This window comes from Telopea speciosissima, chromosome 6 (assembly GCF_018873765.1).
Source record: "Telopea speciosissima isolate NSW1024214 ecotype Mountain lineage chromosome 6, Tspe_v1, whole genome shotgun sequence".
NCBI lineage: Eukaryota > Viridiplantae > Streptophyta > Magnoliopsida > Proteales > Proteaceae > Telopea > Telopea speciosissima.
In genome coordinates this window covers 1,743,824-1,762,409 of record NC_057921.1, presented here as the reverse complement: position 1 = coordinate 1,762,409, position 18,586 = coordinate 1,743,824, and the positions used below count along the sequence as shown (strand labels likewise).

Here is an 18,586-nt window from a genome sequence, read left to right as displayed (position 1 = left end):
ATTTTCAAGAATAGAACGAAAAAGAAACCAAAAACTAGGTGAACCGGAGAATAACAATGAAAGAAGTTAAGCTATTAAATACTGACACAAAAAACAAATCACTAATATAGCAGGTAGAGCAGTTCACAAATGAAAATGCTAATTATCAGACAGCACTTCCAAGAGGCATCACTTAGCTACATATTAAGACCAAATATCGAACCTCATTGAAGATATAGTAAAATGAATCAAGAAACTAATACATCGGTAGTAATGCATTATTTAGAAAAATACATGCATCTTTGAACCTTTATTGATTGAGTTTATGGTGCAAGGTGGTACCCACTGGACTTAGTGGGGACTAGTTCTCGGAGAGGTTTTGAAATTTGTATAATCATATGTTGAACCTGGGAGAACTACTAGGTACTATTTTGACCTTCATCCCGAAAATAATGTGCTTCGAAAACATCTATGGAAGGCTGTTTGTTGAGCTATTTCATGATTTGGGAAGAGTCCATTTTTTAAAGTTCTCATTATTGCAAAGGGGAATTCCAATAGACTATCAATCTTCAAATCCAGGTGGTCACAGATTTGATTCCGCCTCAATATTGGGTTCAAGTTAATCAGATGTACCTAATAAAACAGAAAGGCCTGATCTAAAACCCAACCAAACCTGCAGTATATGAATATGGAACGACCCAACAAATATAAAGCAATAGGTGATACTGTAGATAAGACTAATAACAAATCCAACATACAACAACCAGATTCATACAGTGAAAAGAAAAAAAAACAGAATCTGAAAGATAGAAACTCACGTAAATCTATTGCCGACAAGCTTGAGATCGACAACCTGAACAATGAGTTCTGGGACTTCAGAGGACGATCCAAGAGATGGATTCGCTAGAAATTAGAATGGTAGAAATGGCATCAGGGGTAGTGCTATAAAGAAGAAAATGATGCATATGAAACAATAGAGAGAGAGAGAGAGAGAGACTTACCTTTGACAGTTGCTACTGTTGATTACGCATGCAGAACGACGTCTCTTGTAACAAAGAAGATGTGCGCTGGAAGGCACGATATGTATATGAAACCAGAGAGAGAGGGATTGTAGATTTGTAGTCACAGCCGAATGGAAGGCAAAGAGAACGTTGAGCTTTAGGGTTATACTTGAGAGTCTTGAGAAGTTGAGAAGTTGAGAAGTTGAGAGTTGAGAGTTGAGAGACCGAGAATCCAAGATTTCAATTTTCAAAGTGGTTTTTGGCTTTCCAAGCAATTTTCAATGTGGGTTTTGGCTTTCCAAGTTTCCATCGAGATTTTTGGCTATCAAATCCTTTTTTGTCTTATTTACATTTTTACTTGTGGCTTTCCGGCTTTCCATCTAGACTTTTGGCTTTCCTAATTTCTTTCTTTTTTTTTTTTTTGGTCTTATTTACATTTTTTATGTATTTCTACTTTTTGTTTTGTTTTTATATGTTTTTCTAATAGGTATATGATAACATCTATCATAGTCAAATAGTAATATATATAAATCAATCATATTTTCTAACTTACTAGCTACTAAGTTATAAATATAAATAAAATACAAAATCCAAGAAGGCAACTTAATCGGATAGACGGATACGAATATTTTATTTTGGATATTTTAATACCGTCGGATAGTTAAACGAATCGGATAATAATCGGTCGGAAACATGGATTACCATATTTGTATTTGATTAGTTTCGGACGGATTCGGATAGTTTCCAGATAGTGAATTTCCGAATACGAATCCTCATAAACGAATGCGAACCCGGATCGAATACGGATTTTCGACTATCCGTTTGCATCTCTAGCAATAGTGATCCCCTTCCTTGCTCCGCACTTGGTGTGGCACCGTGCACTGGGTGCTCGGCCCGGTTCTGGGCAGGGCGAGTGTTCGGCCTCTGTGCTCGGCCAGATAAAAAATGAAGTGCTATTTCCTTTCGGGTGAACGGTTTGGCCCGGCCTCGGACGGCTTTGCTCGGTCCTTGGATTTGGTCTCAGCACCTCCACATGGCGACCTCTGGTTGGTTGGGAGATTTATGACTCATCATAGGCCCCCCACTCATCAAGGGTCAGTTCGGCCTTGATGAGTAGAACCTCTCTGTCTGTAGACGATTCTCCTTTGAGTCTGAGTCTGAGCTCCTTCTGTTCGGCGATTTGACGTTTGTAAGGACCGACGGTTGGGGTGTCAGTGCCACGTCACTCGTCGCCATTATGGCGCTCGGGAATTCAAATCATCTTTTGATCTAGACCATTGAATTTTGTTGAGTTCTTCTCAGCCATTGGATCTCGGTTACTCGGAGGCTATAAATAGGCGACCCTTCTTCTCTTATTCTTCACTGTTTCAAATCTTGGAGTGCTCGGCTAGCTCAGAGTCTTCAGCTCATCAAGTGCTCGGCACCTTCAACTTTCTAGTTAGTGTTCGGCTTGTCTCTGAAGCTTCTGCAACCAGTAAGTCCTCTCTGCCCATTATGTCAGTCGGTAGTAGTCATGAGGGCGAGGCACTTGCCAGAGTAGGTGAGGGTATGGGTCCGAGTCGAGAGCTCGACGACCATTCTCCCACCATAGACTTGTTGGGCTCGACCTCGAACGAGCCCGCCGCATTGGAGTCCAGCCAGGCCGATGCTGTCGAGGTCCCCCTAGCCCTGGAGTCCGGCCATGAGGCCCAGCCAATTCCTGAAGACCGAGCTGAGAGCTCGGGATTGTCCTCATTAGACGACGATGAGTCTGACGGAGTGAAATCTTTCGAAGATGGGGTCGGCTTGGTCGACTCCTCCACTGATGTTCCTGAGCTGGAAGAAGGAAGTGTCGGCACAGTAGAGAGTACAGTCACTGAGGCTGACCTCCGACTCCTGAGGGCCACCTACGTTATTCCTGAGAACATCCACCTCTGTGCTCCTAGCTCTGGAGAGATGGCCTGCTTCATTCGGCCCGGCGAGGTGGCTCTGTATGAGATAGCGTTCAAGTATGCTTTTAGGTTCCCAGTGCTCAGATTGGTGGACCAAATCTTTGACCATTTTCACCTCTCTCTGGGTCAGCTGATGCAGAATGAGTGGTTGCTACTGTTCGGCTTCCACGTCTTCTTTTGTGAGATGGGTCGAGCTACAAGCGTGGCCCTGTTCTCTCGGCTCTACTATCTAAAGAAGTCCTCGGAGAAGGGGTGGTATTACTTCACCCGCCGAACCAAGAAGGGCTTGGCTCTGAGCAGCCACAAGTTTTTGGTCGGGGTGCCAACCTCCAACAAGCACTAGAAGCCTCTGTTCTTCTTTGCTTCCATCCCAGACTGCCCCTTCCGAACCGAGTGGAAGGAGATCCACCTGGGCTATGTCAATAGGGCATTGCCTCCGAATGAGAACGAGCTGACCTTGCTCGATCTGATTTGCCAGCAACTGCCCTTTGATGTCCAGCAGCTTGCAGATGAGGCAATTTTGCAGAGGTGGAATCTGACCTCGGGTAGGGACTCCGAGCCGAGTTCGTTACTTAGTGTTTTTTCCTTTTAACGTGCTTTGACTTCTCTTTCTCCTTTTGCAGTGGTCAGCCATATCCCCCCATGGACTTAGCCAGGCTCAAGGCCGAGCTTGCCTAAGATAGGAGGAAGAAAGCCGCCAGGAAGAAGGCAATGAAGGGCAAGGGCGTGCTGTCGAGCCTGACAGACACCGTGGTCGGCCTCTAGGCTGGGAAGGGTAAGGACCCTGCGGGCTAGCTGAGAAAAGGGAAGGGCCAAAGGGGCGAGAAGAGCCCACCGAGGGATGGGAAACGGCAAAAAATATCCATCAACCTCACGACTGAAAACCTCCCTAGGGTCCCCTCCCCTCCAGATGTTGCTCGTTTGGCCTTGGGGAGGGCCTCGGCTAGCATCGTCCTGGTTCGACTGAGCTGGAGTCTTTTCCCTGAGGACTCCGCCTTGACCTCGGCCACGCATGCCAAGGAGTGGCTTGATACAAGCCGGCTTCCCGCAGACAAGGAGATGCTCTAGAGGTTGTCCGATCCTGAGCTCCTTTCCACCCTATTTTAGGACTTTAATATGGTAAGTTCCTGCTTGGTTCCTAGTAGGTGACCCAACCTATTGGGCTCGGCTCTGCTAATGCTCAGACGTTCTTTTGTAGGGGTTTGCCAAGGCGGTGGAGACCCTTCTCTGGTTTGAGCGGCTCCTGACCGCAAATTCTTCCCTCGAGGCCCAATGTGAGCAGGCCAATAAGGATGCTCTTGTGGCTGTCTTGAAGCACCGCGAGGCCAAGGAGAAGCTCAAAATCGTCGAGGCCAAGGTCCAGAGCCTTAAGGACGAGGTGGCCAAGCACAAGAAGGAGGCCGAGGCTTTGAGGGGTCAGCTCAGCCAAGCTAGAGAGAAGGCCGAGGCTGATCTGAAACGTGCCCGGGCTGAGGCAGTGAGCAAATACCTCCTATCCGAGGATTACGCTGAAGTGTGCCATAGTGTGAGGAAACCTTCTTACACTGAAGGCTATGATACGGGCCGGGCTGACCTGTTGACCGAGCTTCGCACTGTCTATCCTAACCTCAACCTCTCCCAATTCGATGATGATGCAGTCACCGTGGTGGAGGAGCTGGGAAATGAAGAAGGGGTTGAGGTTGTGCAGACTTGGGCCACCGAGGTTTTCCCAGCGGCTGCCGCCTCCCTCACCATTGAGGACCCCCATGACCCCCCTGCCGAGCACACTATCGAGGTCGCCGCCGAGGATGTTCGTAAGGACTCCGTCGAGGAGACCACTGTCTAAAAACTTTTGCTCTTTTTGCATCTGCTGTACTTGTCCCCGTGCTCGGGGTTTTGGTCAATAGTTTTTTTTTTTTTGAATGTACTGAGCCGAAAGGCTTCTCTTTGTACCGCACCGAGCTATCGGCTCTTAATGAATGAAATACCTTTCTTCTAAATTGTCTAAGTGTTTGAGCTCGGTGATCTTTCCTTTCTTTCTTCCATGTTATTCTTTTCGCTTGAGTGCCGAGGTTGAGTAGTTCCCCTAGCCGAGGTCAGGAGCTTGGCTACTTTCCTTTCTTTCTTCCATGTTATTCTTTTCGCTTGAGTACCGAGGTTGAGTAGTTCCCCTAGCCGAGGTCAGGAACTTGGCTACTTCTAACGACATTGTATTGGGTTGTTGGCTTAGCCTGGGCGCTCAACCATGCAACATTTTGATGGACCGGGGTCGAACTTCTCGTCTGACCTCATATCCTTTGCTGGTTTTCCATTTTTAGTGATCAGCTCGGGTCAGTTGCCACACTAATGGCCGTGCGGCCGAGCTTAATGTCTTGGAAATTTTTGTTTGATTTTAGCCTCTGTTCGGCTCGGCCGTGGTGAGAGTCTTTGTTTTTGTCCGCCAGCCTATGAGGGTTGGTCCTATGACCTTGTTGCTGGCCTATAGGGGTTGGTCTTAGACATCGGCCAGTCTATGAGGACTGGTCTTATGGCTTTGCTGCCGACCTATGAGGGTCGGTCATTGTGGTCGGCCAACCTATGAGGATTGGTCTTATGACTTTGCTGTTGACCTATGAGGATCGGTCTTTGTGGTTGGCCAACCTATGAGGATTGGTCTTATGACTTTGCTGCCGACCTATGAGGGTCGGTCTTTAACGTCGGCCAGTCTATGAGGACTGGTCTTATGACTCGGCATGTTTTAGGCTCAAAACAAACTATGGAAGGGAGGAGAATTCTTATTTATTGACTTTCCAAGCCGAGGCCGAAGCCGAGTACATAAGTGTTCGGACTGGGCCGAGCTGAACAAAATACTTATTGGAAAAATTTCTTCAAATTTTTTGAGTTCCAAGGCCTCGGTACCTTATTGGCCCCCGGAGTCTGCAAGCGATGCGCCCCTGGGCGGATTTGCTTGGAGACTATATAAGGTCCTTCTCAATTTGGTGCTAACTTTCCTTACTGCCTTGGCTGAGACGCGCTAAGCTTTCTGAGGACGAGGTCTCCTTGGCGAAAGTACCTCTCCTTTACTCTTGAGTCATAGTACTTTGCCATCTTTTGTTGGTAAGTTGTGTTCCGAAGCAAAGCGCTCTCTCGGACTTCATCGAGGAAATCAAGATTTGCCCTGAGTCCATCTTCATACATTTTCTCGTCAAAGTTGAGCACTCGATATGATGAGGCCTTGACCTCTACAGGGGTGAGGACTTCAGTGCCATATGCTAGCCGAAATGGGCTTTCTCCCGTGGGTGTTCTCATTGTCATCCGATAGGCCCAAAGGATGCTTGGGAGCTCTTCCACCCACCTTCCTTTGGCCTCATCCAACCTTCTCTTGATCCTCGCTAGCAGCGTTCGGTTCGACACCTCTACTTGCCCATTAGCTTGTGGATGAGCTATCGACACAGGACAAAAGTCGATGTAGAAGTGCTTACAGAAATCTCGGAAGCTCGGGTTGGTGATTGTGCACCATTGTCAGTGATGAGCACTTTGGGTAGCCAGAACCGATAGATAACCTTGTCTCAAAAGAATTTTTCCATGTTCTTCTTGGTGATGGTGGTTGGTGAAGTAGTCGATGGAAATGACCAAGTATTTCCGATTTCCTAACGCCGGGGTGAAGTCTCCAAGAATATCCATCCCCCACATGGTGAAAGGGATCGGGCTCAGCATCGAGGTCAGCTTTGTTGCAGGTCAGCTCAGAACCGGTGCGAATAGTTAGCACTTCTCGCATGTTTTCACGTACTTCATGGCCTCTTCTTGCATTCTCGGCCAATAGAAACCTTGCCAGAGTATCTTGTATGCTAATGCATGGCCTCCCATGTGGCTCCCATAGATTCCTTCGTGCACTTCGGCCAAGGCGTACGCGGCCCCTTTTGGTTTGAGGCATCAGAGGAGAGGAGCCGAGATAGCTCTCTTGTACAGTGTGCCATCGATCATTGTGTAATTTGTGGCTCCGATCTTAACCTTCCTTGCTTCGTCTTGACTCTCCGGGAGCTGATTGTTTTCCAAGTAGTTGACGATCGGGTCCATCTAGGTCGGCCCGTCTTCCTCAATGTGTTTGACACTTTCTTCTTGTAAGGAGGGCTTCTCAAAAATCTCTATGTATACTGATCGGCTCAGATTTGGGAGGTCAGCCTCGGCCAACCATGAAAGGGAGTCAGCTACAGCATTTTCTTGCCTTGGTACTCTGGTCATCTCAAAGTGCTCGAGCTCAGAGATTAGTGCTCGGGCTCGGCTCAGGTATGCCACCATTCTTTCATCCTTAGCCTCGTACTCACCGTTGACTTGGTTGACCACAAGTTGGGAGTCGCTTCGTACTTTTAATCGTCCGACGCCTATAGCCTTGCTCACTCGGAGCCTGGCTAGAAGGGCTTCTTATTCGGCCTCATTGTTCGAGGCTGGGAACTTGAATCTCAAGGCGTATTGGATGCGAAAACCCTCGGGGCTAACCAACATCAAGCCTGGTCCACACCCAACGGAATTGCTCAAACCGTCAATGTTCATGACCCATGAATGTTCGGCTTCGGGCTCTGCCTCTGCCCCTACCATTGACTCTGCATCCCGTACCTCGGGGTCGGGTATGGTACATTCCGCTATGAAGTCCGCCAGGGCCTGTCCTTTTATCACCATCCTTGGTTGGTAGCTGATGTCATATTTGCTCAGCTCTACCGCCCACACGATCAACCGACCCAACACATCCAGCTTATGTAGTATCTTCTTGAGGGGTTGATCGATCAACACCGCAATTAGATGAGCTTAAAAATATGGCCTCAGTTTCCTAGCAGCCGTGATGAGGGCAAACACCACCTTCTCAAACTTGGAGTACGTGGTCTCGGCATCGACGAGAACATGGCTAATGTAGTATATGGGCTTTTATGCTCGGCCCTCCTCCCTGACCAGCACCGCGCTGACCGCTACCGAGGTAGCGGGTAAGTAAATTTTGAGTTCCTCTTTCGGCTTGAGTTGGGAGAGGAGAGGCGGATTTTCCAGGTATTTCTTCAAGTCTTCAAAAGCTTATTGGCACTCATTGGTCCATTTGAAATCCTTTGGGCTTCTAATGTTCGTCAAAGTTTTGAAGAATGGGAGACACTTGTCGCCCTATCTTGATATGAACCGTGCTAGCGCCGTAACTCTTCTGTTCAGTCTTTGCACCTCTTGGATCGTCTTCGATGGGCTCATCTTTTGGATGGCCTTGATCTTTGCCGGGTTGGCCTCGATGCCCCGAATGGAGACCATAAAACCGAGGAATTTTTTTAAAGTTACGCCGAAGGCGCATTTGGCGGGGTTCAACTTCATTTGGTTCTTTATCAACACGCCGAAGGCCTCTTCTAGGTCAGCCAAATGATGCTCAGCCTTCAAGCTCTTCACCAACATGTCGTCTACATAGACTTCCATGTTCTTACCGATTTACGCACGGAATATATAGTTCACCAACCGTTGGTACGTTGCCCCGGCGTTCTTCAACCCGAACGACATGACTTTGTAATAAAAATTTTCTTGGTCGGTTCGGAAAGCCGTGTAGGACTCATCCTCTTCATGCATCAGAATTTGATTATAGCCAGAGTACGCATCCATAATGCTCAGCATCTCGGGCCCGACAGTGGCGTCGATTAGGAGGTCGATCCGAGGTAGTGGGTACTCATCCTTCGGGCACGCCTTATTGAGGTTGGTATAATCGACGTACATTCTCCACTTCCCGTTTGGCTTGGGAACCATAACGACGTTCGCCAACCAAGTTGGGAACTTCTCTTCTCAGATGAACCCTAATCGTTGGGGCTTCTTTACTTCTTCTTTGATCGTGGCTTGTCGATCGAGGGCGTAGTTCCTTCTCTTCTGTTGGATCGGCTTTCGGCTCGGATCCACATGGAGTCGGTGCTCGGCTATGTGCCTTGGTATGCCTAGCATGTCGGTGGCTGACCAGGCAAAGATGTTGGCATTCACCTTCAAGAAGTTTCCAAGCCGATTCCTTTATTCTTCGCTCAGCAATGATCCGAGCTGTACTGTCTTCGTTGGATCTTCATCGCCGAGGGAGAATGGGATGAGATCTTGTACGGGTCTTCCGCGCCTTTTAGTGAGCTCATTCCGCTGGTCTTCAAGGAGGTGCTTGACGCACATTGCCATACCTCGGACGTGGCCCTTGTTTTGCTTGACGAATGTGGTGTAACATTCTCGAGCCTTCTTTTGGTCACCCCAGATCTCATCGATGTCGTTCTCCATGGAGAATTTCATCTTCAAGTGCATCGGCGAGATAACAGCCTGGAGGGCGGTCAGCGATGGGCGGCCGAGTATGGCATTAAAAGCCACCATCGATCATACCACCATAAATTTGACTTGGATCATCGCTTGACATGGAGCTTGCCCGAACGTGACCAGTAGGTCAATCGACCCCTTGATTATGGCGGCGGCCCCGAGAATCCATGGAGTGAGGTGCCTTCCGGCTTGAGAGCATCGTTGCCGAAGCTAAATTGTCGATACGGGTTTAGCGACATGAGGTCCACGGATGCACCCGTGTCAACCAATACCCGGTGAACGAGTCTCCTCGTAATTTCCACCTGCACCACCAAAGCATCATCGTGAGGTAAGCTTATACCTTCGAGGTCGGCCTCGGTGAAGGAGATTGTCGCCTTGGACTTCAGCCTTTTGCTTGACATCTCCGCGACCCCTACGAACCACGCACTTGCCTTGGCCTTCCTAGTGGATTCTTGTCCGGGCCCTCCAAGGATAGTGTATATGGGAGCTCCTTTTTCATTGCTCGGCTGGACCCATCACCTTTCTTTTCAACTCGGGCTTTATCCTCATTACGCTCGGCCCGTCTATTGTCGGACCTCGGCTCAGCTTTCCTTTGGTCGCGGTCTTCAGGCCGTCGACTCCCACGTTCTTCTTGGCCCCCCTTGAAGTACCGCTTCAGGTGCCCCACCTTGACCAGCTCTTCAATTTCTCTTCTCAGCTGATAACAATCCTCGGTGTTATGATCGGTGTCCTTATGGAATAAATAGTATTTGTTGGGATTCCAGGATGACCCGGCTTGCATTGGCCGAGGTCGGTGGATGTATTCATCATCTTAAATTTACATCAAGATCTCCTTCCGCGACGTGTTCAAAGGGGTATAGTCGGGACTCCGAGGTCGGTCGAATCTCTCTGCTCAGCGGTCGGTCCAGGTCTGCTTTTCTTCTTTGCGGTCATCGATCGCTGACCTCTTCTTCTCTGTCTTGCTTTTACTCGCCTTACGGGCTTGGAGAACATCCTCCATGTTTGCGAACTCATTGCACCTGTCCAAGAGCTTGACCATGCCTTTGGTCGGCTTCTGGGCCAAGTCCTTGATTATGTCCATATTGGTGAGCCCATTGCTCATCGTGGTATGGGCCATGGCCTCATCCAGATCTTTAACATCCAAGGACTCCTTGTTAAAATGAGAGACGAATGCACGGATTGACTTGCCGGACCTTTGCTTTATGTTGAGGAGGTTGACCGCCATCTTCTTGTGCTTCACGCTGCTCTGGAAGTGCATGACAAAGGCTCGACAGAGCTGAGCGAAGCTAGTGATGGAGTTTGGCGGCAGCCATGAGAACCATGAGGTTGTGGCCCCCTTAAGCGACGAAGGGAAAGCTTGGCAGGAAACCACCTCGGTCCCCCCATACATGGTTATACCACATTAAAGTAGTTGATGTGGTTGGTTGGATCCGTAGTGCCATCGTACTGATCAAAAGAAGGCGGCTTAAACCTGCTAGCAAGGGTGCCGTCATGATCTCCGAAAGATATGGATGTCGTCCAACCAGAGAGTAGGCATCTGGGGTCACCTGCTTCTTTAATCCCTCGACCTGCTCGGCCAACTCTCGCAGCCTTCTTTTCACTTCAGTCTCTGGTGCTTGGCCGTTCGGCCCGTCCGCCCGGTACAAGTCATCCTGCTCGTTCGGCCAAGGTCGGCCATTCTGCTCTTCGACTCGGGATCTGCTTGCGCGGTCATCCCATCGAGGTCGGCCATTGTACTCGGCTCAGTTGGCCTCACCCCTTCTGGCTCTTCCTTCCCCTTGGAAGTTTGACCTGCGGGGGCTTCTCTGTTATTCTTCTCAAAGAGGCGGGCTTCGGTACCGAGGGCTATGGCGAGATCTTTCCCCATTCCTGGCATCCTATCTTTCGTGGAGCTATTCACCTCGTTCTCAATTTTCCCCAGGCTGTCCATCCTCTCTGAGCAGACCGAAGAATACCGATCTTCTCGCAGCCGATGCCGCTGGTTCGATCCCTCGCCCGACTCTTGGGCTCCGAATATGCTCCAGCTCATCCCGTCGAGCGCTCCTATTGGGGTACGGGGGAGGAGTTCTCCGATGTGGTGGATGAGACGAGGCCGCTTGGCTCGGTTCGGCCCTCTGCCTGCCCCCATTCGGCCACAAATTCCCCTCAACGAGTGTCGGGGCCAAGGGGGGTGCTGTCGACGGCTGGCCTAGTAACCCGCCTTGGGTCATCTGTCCTATGAGAGTACGCAGCATCTCATTAGTGCGAAGCATTTGCAATTGAAGGTCCATAACTTGCCAATTGTTGGTCGGAGCCTCGGGATGCAAGTTCTCTGGTAAGGGCGGCGGCGGTGGCAAGTTCAGCTTGTTCGGCTCAGCCTGAGCCCGGTCTACTAATGCCGTATCTAGCACACTTCCACCATTTCCTCCCTCTGGCGACAGGATCGGGTTGGCGGTGACGCCTGCGCTGGGCTGCGCACCTCTCGCTCGCGGGGGTCTTTCGATTGCGCCTTGCCTCGACGTTTCAGGGGGCGACGAGCGCCTTGCCTGCCTATTCGACTGTGGCTCTTCTCCACGGGAGGCCAAGCCATGTTGCCCTGATCTTATTTGCATAACCATTGTCTTTGCTCTTGCGATAGGCAGAAACGCCGATGACTAGTTGCAGTCGTTCCCACAGACGGTGCCAAATCTGTTGCGGATGAAAACCTCTGATACCCGGTTCGCCCACGGATGAGCCTGTAAAAACTGAGTGAGCGCAAGAGAGCCGGTGTGGCTCTGGCCTAGAATTCTCCAACGCTCAAGTCAGGTCTCCAGTGCAACAACGTAACAGTGTGGTAAAAATGAGATGAGCATGTGAGCTCCATACCTGAGTATTTATAGAATGAGATGAGGCGGTTGGAGGAGTCCTTGTATGGTAAGAGTCCTTCCTTGCTAAGGCTCTTCCACGCGGAGCGGAGTGGAGAGTTATTTTCGAAGTCGGACTCTCACTAAGGTAAGAGTCCTTATTAGAGTACGATTCGGTATCGCGCTGAGATCATGGCTCAATTCTTATCACGTGATTTCCGGGTGGTGCTGACGTGGCACCGTGATCCCCGGTGGGGCGTTATGGTAGCTTCTGTGGAGGGTTCGACCTCAGTGCTCGGCCTCGAGCAGCCGTGGCCTCAGTGCTCAGCCCTGGATGGCTGTGGCCTTGGTGCTCGGCGCTGGGCAGCCATGGCCTCAGTGCTCGGCCCTGGCCTCGGTATATGAGGCACAGGAGTTTCCCTGGCCATATGGGAGCAAGGCCAAGTCATGGTGCCCGGTCTTGGGCCGTCCAGTATGGGCTCGACTCAGGGCTCGACAGGTTTGAGCCTCGACCATGGAACTTGGCCATAGTGATCCCCTTCCTTGCTCTGCACTTGGTGTGGCACCGCGCACCTTCGGCCCGATTCTCCGCGGGCCAAGTGTTCGGGATCGGTGCTCGGCCAGATCGGAAATGAAGTGCTATTTCCTTTTGGGTGAACGGTTCGGCCCAGCCTCAGACGGCTTGGCTCGGTCCTTGGATTTGGTCTCAGCACCTCCACGTGGCAACCTTTGGTTGGTTGGGAGATTTATGACTCATCAGGGGTAAATTGTCTTTTCATATTTGGAGGAGAGAGATAGACTCATGGGAGTGCTAGTGTAGGCCACACTCCCGGACAGATTTCTTTTTCCCAAAAAACAATATAAGAGGGTGTAGTGTAAGGAGTGTCAAACAATTGGTTCGGCCCGATTTTGGTCAAAGAATGAGAGATCAAAACCAAATCGTTAAGAAACTTTGGTTTTTGGTCAGCTTCTATTTCGGTGCAATACAGTTTAAGTTTATTTCATTTTTTAGTATCAAATTAATACTGGTTTAGATCAATTTGTTTTCGGGCTTGAATCATAATGAAATCTTACATTCATAATTTGTAGTCAGGAAATCCGATAAAATTAAATCATCTTCCCCATGTCAAACAAGTAAGCAACTAGGAATAGAGAAATTGATCTGATGTGTTCAAGTTGTAATCGAAGCAAAGAGGAATAAATTGTAAGGAGAAGATAACTAATGTTAAAATCAGTGGATAACTAATTAGTGAGAAGATAATTAATATTGAGATCGAGATTCATCTTTTCCTACCAATTTTTCAAGCTCCTCACCTTCCTCCTCCACCCCTACCCTCCCCCACACTTGTTCCCCTGCAACTCCACTTACCTCATTGCCTCCCCAGCCCCTACCCCTACATCTCTCTCTAGCCCTTCCACTAAACACACAATCTTATGAGGGTTCAGGTTGCATCCTTTTGAATTAAAAGTTCCATTGCAAAGTTGATCCATGCCATGATCCCAGATTCTCATGGGGTGTCAATACTACTATTGAAGACGGGTTGTTGGTGTCACACCCCAAACCACCCCCTAGGAGGATTGGGTAGGTGACCCAAATTACATAATGGCAATCTGCCAAATCCCACGGATCTAGAAGCAGTGCTTACGATCATGGAACCACAATCACCTCTTTACCAAAGGCAAGATCAGAGTGTCGCAGATAACTACAATGTGATAAATAAAAAGGAAACATAGCGATACGGGGAAATAGTGGTAATATTTACATATAAAAGTTTTACATTTCCCATCAACCCACACACAAAGAAAACAAAGAAACAAAGCTGATAAGTACAGTACTACATACATAAACATATACAGGGTGAGCATACTCAACCCCCAAAAGAAAAACAAAAGTAAAAAATACAACGACCAAATCAAAACGGGGAGAACTCCAAAAAACCCAAAAGGAGTTCCCAAGTCAAAAAGCTGTCATGAACACACTTCAATGGTCTTCATCAACAACCACCGAAAATGTGCGCAGGATTGGTATGACCTCCGTCGGGGTCCACACCAACATCATCATAACAACCAAAACTCTCCTCCTTGAGATGGCCCGCCATGCCATAGCGGCATCCACCTGCAAAATCATCTAAGCAAAACATTGTACAACAGAGTGTGAGCCCCACTGAGCTCGTGAGAAAATAACATCAATCATGCATGCACATGCAATCACAATTCACAATTTATATGATCCTACATGATATGCAAGTCCAGATTTTAATATTAGCCACCTACCATTACGACTAAGTCGGTTCTGTGCCACTACAATCCCCAATACATGTATCCCTGGTGCGGGCTTCTAACCCTTCCCGCAATACACCCATTGAGTTGTCGAAGAAGGCTGGTCAGCCCCCGCATTCGTTCACCAAGGTCAACCCGACCAGCCCTCTGTGATTAACCTGGGGAAACAACCGTTTCTTCCCTCATTTTATTTTCTGGCTTATAGCCCATATGCATCATTCTGGTGTTCTTTCATTCATGCACCATTCCGATGTTCTTTTATTCTTTTTCTCTCTCCCTGATAATTGCCCCCACAGGTATCTAGCACCTTAACCCCAATTGGCAAGGGTTCGTGGCACGAGTGATGAAACTCTAGCGCCATGTCTATATGGCATCGTATGAGTCAAGCAGTGTCAATCGCATCCATATTACGGGCTACCGCAGGCCTCATTTCCAAGCCAAGTACGACATCTAGTCTAATAATCACAATCATCATACAAAATTCACAGTGTTGATCAACAACAGTTATTATGCAGTGATTTGAGTAACTTGAATTATAAGTAAATAACACAACATCCATGATTCAATTATTAATAGCCGGCATCAGATCATAATTACATTTGCACATAGGATAGTATCATTCACTCACCGGTACTTGGCTCTAGGTACTCAGTCACAAATTCAGTTCCAGTAGTTGTTTGGTCATTGACCTCGAGCACAGGATCAAGTCCTAGATGTAAATCAAAAGTTGCCATGTTAAGCTATCAGTTTTTCATTAAAAGTCCTACGGTTACCCTAATCTCACTGGGTTGACTCGTGGTTCAATTGGCTCACTCTTGGAATCACTGAGCCTTACAGCGGGCCTTAGGTACATGTTCCAGTGCATGGGCCAGTGTTTGTGGCACAGGGGCAAAATGGTCATTGTCAGTGTCAGCACCTGCCTTTAGGTCAAAACATAATCATAGTGCTGTCCACAGCATGTCTGTGCTGTAGGACCAAGCACAACAGTGATACAATCACCAGTGGGGCCCACTAGGGTTCCAATTCATTTCCATATAAGGACAGATGTGAGGAAGGGCTTTTTGGTAATTTCCAGCCTTCCCACAGTGTCCAGGGGTCAGTGGGTGAAATCCCCTAGGTCTGTCCATCATTCCAGCCAAATTCCCTTCACTGGGCGTTGGCTCTGGGCGATGTTTGCATCGCCCAGTGCCTGTAGAATCGATACAGGCTGAGTTTCCAAGGCTGGGCTTGCATGGTTGGGCTCACACCTGATCCTCTGCATGTTTGGAGGGTCTGGTAGCCCTAGTGATGGTCTACATCATGGCCCAGAGGGTTTTTCCATCCGGCTCACTATCAGGCTAACTGTGGCTGCCCAAATAGCCCAGATGAATAGTGTTCAGGGTTTTGGTTAGGCTTGGATTTCAGTTCCAGCCTTGTATATGGCTGAAAATACATGAATCAAGAGGGCTCAAGGATGCATCCATCTAAGGTTAGGGCTGTGCAGCCTTGGCCAGCACCCATAGCTCCAAACCACTGATCAATAGGGCCATCTGGCAGTGCAGGTGGGCACAGCCAGATTTTGGCCAAACAAACAGCATATCTGAATATTATTTTCAATAAAATGCCCAGATCCACCATACACAAGGTCTGCATGGCTGATCTGGACTAAGACTGGGCAAACCCTAGCTAGTTTGGGCTGTCCAGGGAGCAGAACACAGTGAAAACAAGAGAGGAATACGGAGCAGCAGCATATAGGGGTATGGCTGTATACCTGAAATAGGTGGGAACAGCTCGGTTGTAGGCTGGGTGCAAGGCTGCAGCTGGTCCTCCTCCCTTCTCCTTCCTTCTTCCCTCTCTCCTTCTTCTTTCCCTCTCTCCTCTCTCTCTTTTCTCTCCTTTCTTCTCCACGGTTTTCCAACAGCTTGTAAAGCTCTAAATGAGCTCAAGCCATGCCTATTTATAGGCCCAAGACCAACTAAGGTCTGTTTGGCCAAAAGTCCCCTTTTTAAAAATCAATTTTTTGAACTGATTCTGACTGGTTCTGGGTTCACTGGTGGGGTCCACACTGAACTAGGGGTATTAGGTGGTCCCTCAGACTCCCCTCTATCAGTGGAGGGTGCCCATGGTCATGTTGGGTGGTCCCCCCATTTATAATAATTAAAAATGTGCAAAAATAGCCACTGGGCGATGTCTTTAGGCCTTGCTGCATCGCCCAGAGAATTCCAGCAACTGAATTCAAAGGGGAACAGCACAGGGGTTTGACCCTAGGTCAGGATATTGTCCCCACATGTCCATTAGGGGTTTTTGTATGATTTTTAGAGGTTGGTCCCACCATTATAGGGAGGAGAGAGATTACCTGGGGTTCAAACCATACATCATGCTATGAGCTGTGCAAGAGCAGGGGTCCATTGTCCATCTTCTCATAGGTATAAAAGAGGACATGCACAGGGTTTCTTCATTGATCCATGTCACTGGAGTGATGCTCCACAGTGATCCTGGTTGCCTGATCAGGGGTTCCTGTCCTTGAACCAAAATTCCAGCTTGTCAGGGGCAGGGTTTGACAGTTGGACACTCTTGAAATGGCAACTATGGAGGGAAAAGAAACTCTGGAGGAAGGGGAATTCAGATTTCCTCATTGCTCTCGAGGGACTAGGAGCCCCGCTGTCCCTCATCCTAATCCATTGACTGGTGGTGACTATTGTCGTAATGAAGGGGTTCGAAGGACATGGGTTGGAAATATCCCTTCTCGAGAAGCCAGGAGGAAGAGCAAATGCTCCTTCACTTTGAGGAGCCTCATTTGGTTGATGGTAAGCATGTAGCTATATGTCTGGCTGAGGTAATTAGATGGGAGATGGTGCTTTGGGTGAACACATTAGTGGGAAGTTAATTTCCTAGGTAATTAAGGCTTTGTAGGCAACGCTTCTGTGCTTTTTGAGATTTTTGGATCTGACACAATTTTATGTGTTTCTGTGTTTTTTGATCGTTTTTGGGTCCTGAAATGTTGTATGGTAACATTGAAAAAAAAAAACGTTTATGTATCTAAGAAGAAATAGAAATCTGTTTGGGTCGCACTTAACAAAATCATTTCTGTTGTTTACCAAAAATTACATAAAATGCCACCTACAACAATATCAGTTTTCCAATATGTTATAGATCACCCTTTGCAAATCCTTCCCGTACATTACTTTGATTCTCCATCAATTTCCCAAATCAATTTTTTTAGGGAAATATACATCTACCACCCCTATGGTTTTAAACTATAATGTTTAATACTCCTGAAATTTGATCTATTTCAAAAACCTCCCCTATATTTTGAAATGTTCTTACAACCGTACCCCTTCCCTTAGATTAGAACAGTTAAGTGATGATGTCATCATCCAAATTTAACATAAATACCCATAATACCCTTAATTCCATATTTACCCCCCTTTGAGATGAAGTACTATTACATTTTTACCCTCACTAGGGATGAAACTTCATCTTCTCATAGCTGAAGAAAACGAAAACTCAAAGGGAAGAAAACACGTACCTCCATCGCTGCTGAACAACCGACAACCTCCATTAAGATGCTAAGGGATAACATCTAGAGAATTACTACGCCTACGATTCGTCGTCTTGCCAGGTGTGGTGGTGTGAAGCGTATTAGTGGTCTTATCTATGAAGAAACTCGTGGAATTTTGAGGATCTTCTTGGAGAATGTTATCCGTGATGCTGTGAAATGCATAGAGCACACTCATTGTAAGACCGTTACTGCTATGGATGTGGTTTATGCTTTGAAGCGCCAAGGGAGAACTCTCTATGGTTTCGGTGGTTAGAGTTTGATTGTTCATTGTATTTGTTTAGTAGGATAGAATGATCACTAGCTCTGAAATTTCTTTTCCCCTGTTATGGTTTTTGTTGAAGCTTGTAAAAATATTTAGATCTTTTGAATGATTAACGTCTTTTGATGACATCTCAGCCTTCAATTTCAATGGAAATGGTTCTTGTGAAATTTATCTCGAACATTACCTATTTTTCTTCAAATTTATTCATTGTGTTTTATGCTTCCAATGAACAATTGACATTCCACTGCCTCTACCACCACTACCATCGAAGTCTTTAAATTTGACTCCTCATACAACAAAAATCATCAAAGTACCAGAGGTCATGGAATTCTACTGCTCACTTACCAGAAAGTACTCGAGAATGGATCAGAAAACCAACCTTCCAGGATTTTCAGGAGTTGCAAATGCATGAGAGATGATCGGAGAAATCGAAAATCGTTCCACATATCTTTTAACTGTGAGTGCTAATGATTGATTATTTTCTTTCTCTGATCTTTTTAGTTATCAAATTGTTC

General features: G+C 47.6%; 1 protein-coding gene across 1 annotated transcript; it reads left to right on the top strand.

Annotated features, from left to right (window-relative positions):
- Positions 1-16,826: 16,826 nt before the first annotated feature.
- LOC122664508 (histone H4-like) lies at positions 16,827-18,062 on the top strand. The gene is made up of 2 exons (XM_043860351.1): positions 16,827-17,047; positions 17,870-18,062. The coding sequence occupies exons 1-2, from the start codon at positions 16,827-16,829 to the stop codon at positions 18,060-18,062; spliced, it is 414 nt and encodes a 137-aa protein (XP_043716286.1).
- Positions 18,063-18,586: the final 524 nt, after the last annotated feature.

Excerpts from the sequence above, each read along its gene's own strand:
- LOC122664508 (XM_043860351.1), top strand. The coding sequence starts at position 16,827 with ATGGCAACTATGGAGGGAAAAGAAACTCTGGAGGAAGGGGAATTCAGA. Across the intron at positions 17,048-17,869 it reads ACTTTGAGGAGCCTCATTTG|GTGTGGTGGTGTGAAGCGTA; the intron begins GTTGATGGTAAG and ends TCGTCTTGCCAG.